The 6,499-nt window shown below is 54.8% G+C and overlaps 1 protein-coding gene across 7 annotated transcripts in view; it reads right to left on the bottom strand.

Moving 5' to 3' along the window:
• Positions 1-340: 340 nt before the first annotated feature.
• LOC111842438 (serine/threonine-protein phosphatase 6 regulatory subunit 2-like) overlaps positions 341-6,499 on the bottom strand; it is a 34,289-nt gene continuing 28,130 nt past the window's right edge. For 6 of the 7 annotated variants that reach the window (XM_072704109.1, XM_072704093.1, XM_072704220.1 and 3 more), the window contains exons 19-24: positions 4,837-4,973; positions 4,413-4,578; positions 4,101-4,156; positions 2,864-3,935; positions 949-1,089; positions 341-549 (exon numbers count right to left, since the gene is read on the bottom strand). In XM_072704109.1, coding sequence (XP_072560210.1) covers positions 501-549; positions 949-1,089; positions 2,864-3,935; positions 4,101-4,156; positions 4,413-4,578; positions 4,837-4,973 — 1,621 coding nt within the window. In that variant the 3' untranslated portion in view covers positions 341-500. The remainder of the gene's footprint in view (positions 550-948; positions 1,090-2,863; positions 3,936-4,100; positions 4,157-4,412; positions 4,579-4,836; positions 4,974-6,499) is intronic. The other variant, XM_072704246.1, reaches the window with a different exon arrangement.

Raw genomic sequence — 6,499 nt, 5'->3', positions numbered from 1 at the left:
CTGGAAATGTGTTGTTGTTCCAGCAGGGAAAACAAAGAACCACAGTCAGCTGCCACAGAGTCATAGTGCCTTAAATCCCACCACCACCAGGGGGTGACCATGAGGCCACTTTGGCCTGGCGGCCCTGGTCTCTTGTGAGCAATACTGTCACAGGAGGAAGGGAGGTTGTGTGGGCGGAGACAGTCAGGGCCTCGTCTCCCAGGAAACGGAGGACAAGTCACTGCTACATGTAGAGGGAACAAACTCAGCATCAGCTAAGATGCCCCCCCCCCCCCCCCCCCGTCTGTGGATTTTCTGTATCTTTTCCCCTAGCTAACCCCCTGACCCCCCCCCCCCCCCACACACACCCCCGTCTCTATCTCAAATTCTGATTGGCCACTTCCTGTAACAAACCGCAGCATTTATCAGTGGGAAAAAAAAGAATGAAATTTAAAAAATAAATCTAAAAAAGTTGCATCACAGAAATGGGCGTGGCTTGTCCGTTTCCTGGTTCAGCCCCATCAAGCTGGCCCGTTGACAGCAGCTTCTGCCGATGGTGGCACCTCCTCTCTACGAGAAGGAAGGAGGTGGGGAGACAGTTAGCCACCAGCATGGGGGGGGTATGGCTTAACTGAGGAGCATGATGACGGGGAGAATCATCACGTGTAGGATCCCTGCATAATATTCTGCATTTCTACAGGGAAAACACGCTTCCAAGTCACAAACGTAACGGAAACCTCAAACACTGCTTTTATAAAAACTGGATGAAGTTAAGGTGGATCGCGTGCTTGGATCCAGGTTGCACCCTGTGCCGTTTGCCCTCCATCTGTGTTGTCTGGCTGTCCCAGCAGAAGGCAGCTACATTTTTAGCCCTGACCTGTCTGGATTACCTTGTAAGGAGCCCAGGCATGGATCCTGGCCACGCCGCTGGTGGCATCCGTCCTGGGCAGGAAAAGAAAGACGACTCACCTCCTGTCCGTCACAGTGAGGTCAGTCACGGTGCCGTGCCATTGGATGCCAGTGGGATCTGTCCTTTCGGGGTTCTCCGCGGGCTCTGGGGGTCCGTCAGCAACAGTCAGCTTATCAAGGGGGATGGAGGCGACTTCAGCGCTACAGAGACAGACACAAGTGGGGGGCGCGGGGTATCAGACAGGGATTGAGCAGTGTTAGCGAATCACGGGGAGCACTGGGCCTGGGGGGAGCTTTCACGGGGGTCAGACACACACATGCTCTCACACGAGCACAAACACGAACCCCACAAGCAAAGAGGTCTGAAATTAACATTAGTCCGGCTGAGGACAGACTGACAATCATGTCTTAATCAGCGTCAAATTTCAGCATCACAACTTTGCACCTACAGAAAAGAACAGTGTAATCGGCATTAGAGGAGTTTACTCTATACAGCTCTCTGACCCCACAAGGTGTGACGGGGCCCGGGTTCTGGAAGCAGTGGCGTGGCCTTTCAGCGCAATCTGCTTTTAGGTGGACGACATGCCTCAGAATAACTGGAAAATGAGGTGCTGTCATCCCAGGACACTGCAGCAGAGCTGCTACTCAGAAAAATGCATGAAGTTCCAGCTTTTTGTGCTTTTCCAATATCAGAGCAGCAAGGCCTGTTTGTGCAGACCGATACCGCGGACAGCGGGTAACTACACATGGCGGCGGACCTTCACGCACCTGGGCAGGGTGTACTGGGGGGACGAGCCCCCAGTGGCCTGACCCGGAAAGGAGTGATAACGCGGGGACTTCCATGACCGACTGACTCAAAGCCAGAGATGCCGACACCAAACCATGAAGGGATCGTCACGAAAAACATAAACATTTCCCAGGGTTTGGGCAGGGTTAAACATCACATGACACAAAAGGGAGGGCGGAGCTACTGCAGAATGCCCCCCCCCAAAAAAAAACCATTAGAATTTCTGGCCGAAACTCCCCCAATGTCACCTCCCCCACGCTTCTCCTTATGTGTTGCAGATCATCACATTGATCATCACTGCTTCCTGAACACAAGAACATTAAACATATTTAATTGTTCTGGGTCTTCAGAGCAAATAAAACAAGAGGACATCCTTCATGAAATGTGTTGTATCATTAAGCTCAGCTGAACAGCTATGATAACAGCAGGCTGAAAAAGCATTAATGTTTAAGAGATAATAGCAAGGTCGCCATACAGGGTAGGACTGGAAACTGAGAAGGGGTTTAGGGTAGAAAATCCAACCAAGGGCTGGGAGGAAGATTCTTCCAGAACTACTGGGCACAGAAGCTGAGGACCAGGACAGAGAGAGATTGGTTTGGCCAGTGAGAGCAGAAAAACGGGCAGATGTTCAACTTGTGGTACGAAACAAAGAAGGTGGCCTTTAATGACCTTCATTGACCTACTGGCATAGGGATGGGGCACTAGAATCACTGGGGGGGGGGGGGTACACACTAGTCACGTAACTATAAAAGGATATCCTGAATCCTGCCAGCTTACACTGAGTACAACTAAAATTGCTAGAAAAAAAACAGGAACTTTTTAAACACGTGTCATAGGACAGTGGCACCTTGTTTGTGATAAGCAAAGCCAGGCCTGCCTGCCAATAGGGAGAGAGAGTGAGGGTTCGGTGATGCTGGAGTCAGCCAGCGATGAGTACACACCCCCAGAAACACCCGCCTTTCAGGACACTTTAAACATGGAACTGCACCCATGTAACACCTCAGACCGGCCTCTCCTTTATGCCTGGGGCCCTATTCTAGCAATCGGTTACCTGATCCTCCTTCATGGCTGCTGTCCGCCGTCGCTACAGGAGTGTCGCTACAGGAGTGTCGCTACAGGAGTGTCGCTACAGGAGTGTCGCTACAGGAAGGTCTGATAAAGGTCTCCGGCTCCGGCCCACCTCCTTACCTGATGAACACGGGCTTCTCTTTCTTGGTGTCTGTGGTCAGTTTGACCGTCGCCTTGGCGGCGCCCCCGGTGACAGTCGCCTTGGCGGCGCCCCCGGTGACAGTCGCCTTGCCGGCGCCCCCGGTGACCGTCGCCTTGCCGGCGCCCCCGGTGACCGCCTCCTTGGCGGCGCCCCCGGTGACAGCCTCCTTGGCGGCGCCCCCGGTGACAGCCTCCTTGGCGGCGCCCCCGGTGACAGTCTCCTTGCTGATGCCTGACTCCTTAGCAGCACCCTCTGCAATCGACTCCGTGCCGGCGCCCCCGGTGACAGTCTCCTTGGCGGCGCCCCCGGTGACAGTCTCCTTGGCGGCGCCCCCGGTGACAGTCTCCTTGCTGACGCCTGACTCCTTGGCGGCGCCCCCGGTGACAGTCTCCTTGGCGGCGCCCCCGGTGACAGTCTCCTTGGCGGAGCCCCCGGTGACAGTCTCCTTGGCGGCGCCCCCGGTGACAGTCTCCTTGGCGGCGCCCCCGGTGACAGTCTCCTTGGCGGCGCCCCCGGTGACAGTCTCCTTGGCGGCGCCCCCGGTGACAGTCTCCTTGGCGGCGCCCCCGGTGACAGTCTCCTTGGCGGCGCCCCCGGTGACAGTCTCCTTGGCGGCGCCCCCGGTGACAGTCTCCTTGGCGGCGCCCCCGGTGACAGTCTCCTTGGCGGCGCCCCCGGTGACAGTCTCCTTGGCGGAGCCCCCGGTGACAGTCTCCTTGGCGGAGCCCCCGGTGACAGTCTCCTTGGCGGCGCCCCCGGTGACAGTCTCCTTGGCGGCGCCCCCGGTGACAGTCTCCTTGGCGGCGCCCCCGGTTACAGTCTCCTTGCCGGCGCCTGACTCCTTAGCAGCACCCTCTGCAATCGACTCCGTGCCGGTGCCCCCGGTGACTGTCTCCATGACGCTTGTCTCCATGACACTGACAGCCTTTTTCTCAGCCTCCTCATCCTCCTCATCATCCTCCTCGCTGTCTGAACTCCCAGAGGAGCTGCTGTCAGAGGCCACTAGGGGCGCCTTGAGGTTGGAGCCGATGGCCCACGTGCAGGTTGCCCCTGTCAGAAATGTGGAGCAGGGAGAGACACTGGCACAGGGAGGACTTCACACGCAGAATCACCTGCCTACATTCAACCCATGCTGACTGGTCATCGCTGAGCTCACACCGACCAATCAGCCAGGGCCATGAACCCTAGGGACCACCCACACCCTCCGACACTCACGGCTGGTATCTGCATCGTGCTTCGGGCTTCCTTCTGCGGAGGGCTGGCACTCTGAGCTGCAGAAAGAGGAGCCGCTTTATCACCCCACAGCACCTTCATTTAAACCCGAAACCCAGAGAGTACTTCATTCACCTCAAACAAACAGTTCTCCCTGGTTTTGTGGACACTATAGTTTTCAGGGGTATGAAGCAGCATGACACATGTACCAGTGCTGAAATCAGAGCTTCTTGCTTATGTGTTTGCAAGCAAATCTGTGTTCTTCAGCATCCCACAAACACGCCTGTCCAGAGCTCGAGCCTGTGCCGGACTCACCGCTGGAAGGATCGAAGATCCGTGAACCTGGCCCAGCCTTTGTCGTCGGCACCTGGCTGGGGGCTGGCTGCCTCCCACGTGCCTGATTCCATTTCCACCGCTGCCCGGCTGAGCGGCGCCTTCGAAGTCAGGAGGTCCTCGAAGCTGGCTGTCCATCCCGGGCCTGCTGGGGGGGCGCGTAGGAGGAGGCGTGGGTCAAACACAGGCGTGCAAAATGTGAGTGTACCCCAGACCAGCAGCCCGACCATCTATTTGCAATAAACTAATAATGATGATGATGGTGAGTGCTACCTTACTGCTGTGCCCACCCTGTACGCACTGCCATTATCTGCACCAGGAGCTGAGGTAATATGTTAAACTGACTGCTCACACTGAACAAATGAGAGCAGGAAGCAGTGACCCAGGTTGCTGCCTGCTCACTCACTTTCTGGGGAGTCCATCTCCGAGTCCTGCCCGTGGACCCTGTTCTTGTGATTCTCGGCGTGGGCACCCCCTGTTCGGGACTCCTTGCCCTCTTCCCCATTCGCAACGTCACCCTTGGTGATGTGGGAAACCCCAAACCTGTGTGCGGTGTGTGTGGGGGGGGGGAATTCAGTTAGTGGTCAGTAGGACAATGGAGCACCATTATACTGGATCATGAAGAACAAGCAAGCTGTAGACAGCAGAACTTCAAACACAAGGGGTTTGCTGTTTTGTGGCGACTCAGTTTCTACTTGGCTCATCATGGAAAACTAAAAGTTAAACCATTTCAGATCCTCCCCTACACACAAAGCGAAATTGTCTGTGACCGTCAAGCACAACACAAATATTCTGTGGGTCTTTAAATGTTGCCCTTCTCCCAGGTGACACCTCATGGTGTTTTACGGCTCATTGCACCATAAGACTATCATGGAAACACCCATTGAACAGCAAAATGACTCCCTCTAGATGAGAGAAAGGGAGATGGTGAGGCAGACAGCTCAAACAAACAGATGAAGTGGATATTAATGCAACAGCCAATTCGGTGCTGGAACCAGAGGCCAAATCCTTCAACTTGAACAGAGAGGAAGTTGTCAATGAAAAATGCCAAAGCAATGACTGCTGCTTTGACAGCAGAATCAAGGAGAGGGAAGGTCACCAGTTGAGATGCTGACGCAGACTTGAGAGACAGCAGGCAAAATCCAGCGTGCTAAAACTCTCGGCAAACAGCAACGCCGAAAAACCTACCATACTTCAATATTACCGACAACTCAGCTGTCATCATTACCGGATCACCCTCCACATCAAATTTGGATAACATCTTCTACAACATCCGCATTACCGCAGCCAAACCAAGCAAAAAGCAGCCACAGCGAGAATGGTCCACAGAGATGGACGAAGTATCCACCATCACCACCATAATCGAGGTCAGTGTACTCGAGTCCATCAACAATAAACTCTCCATAATGGAAATATTACACGTAGACATTAAAGAATGATCCAATGATCCCAGGAGCTATGTTTGCCTGGGGCTTTATGCCCCTGGTAGGGTCACCCAAGGCAAACAGGTCCTGGGTGAGGAACCAGACGAAGTGCGGTTCACTAGACCCCTTATGAAAAGAAAATCATTGGATTCACGATTGAATTCACGATGGCCTGCACCCATGGGGCCAGGTCGGGCACAGCCCGAACAAGGCACGTGGGTCCCCCCTCCAATAGGCTCACCACCCATAGGAGGGGTCATAGGGGTCGGGTGCAATGCGAGTTAGGCAGTGGCCAAAAGCAGGGACCTTGGCAGTCCGATCCTCGGCTGCAGAAGCTAGCTCTATGGAGGAACAGTGGACCAGCTCTATACTCTCAGTAGGGTCTTGGAGGGTTCATGGGAGTTTGCCCAACCAGTCTACATGTGTTTTGTGGACTTGGAGAAGGCATTCGATCGTGTCCCTCAGGGAGTCCTGTGGGGAGTGCTCCGGAAGTATGGGGTACCGGGTTTCCTTATAAGGGCTGTTCGGTCCCAGTATGACCGGTGTCAGAGCTTGGTCCACATGGTCGGCAATAAGTCGGACTCGTTTCCGGTGAGGGCTGGACTCCGTCAGGGCTGCCTTTTGTCACCAATTCTGTTCATAGCT

This window comes from Paramormyrops kingsleyae, chromosome 1 (assembly GCF_048594095.1).
Source record: "Paramormyrops kingsleyae isolate MSU_618 chromosome 1, PKINGS_0.4, whole genome shotgun sequence".
Lineage (NCBI taxonomy): Eukaryota > Metazoa > Chordata > Actinopteri > Osteoglossiformes > Mormyridae > Paramormyrops > Paramormyrops kingsleyae.
The sequence above is the reverse complement of the archived record's forward strand: the minus strand, read 5'-3'. Positions and strand labels throughout refer to the sequence as shown.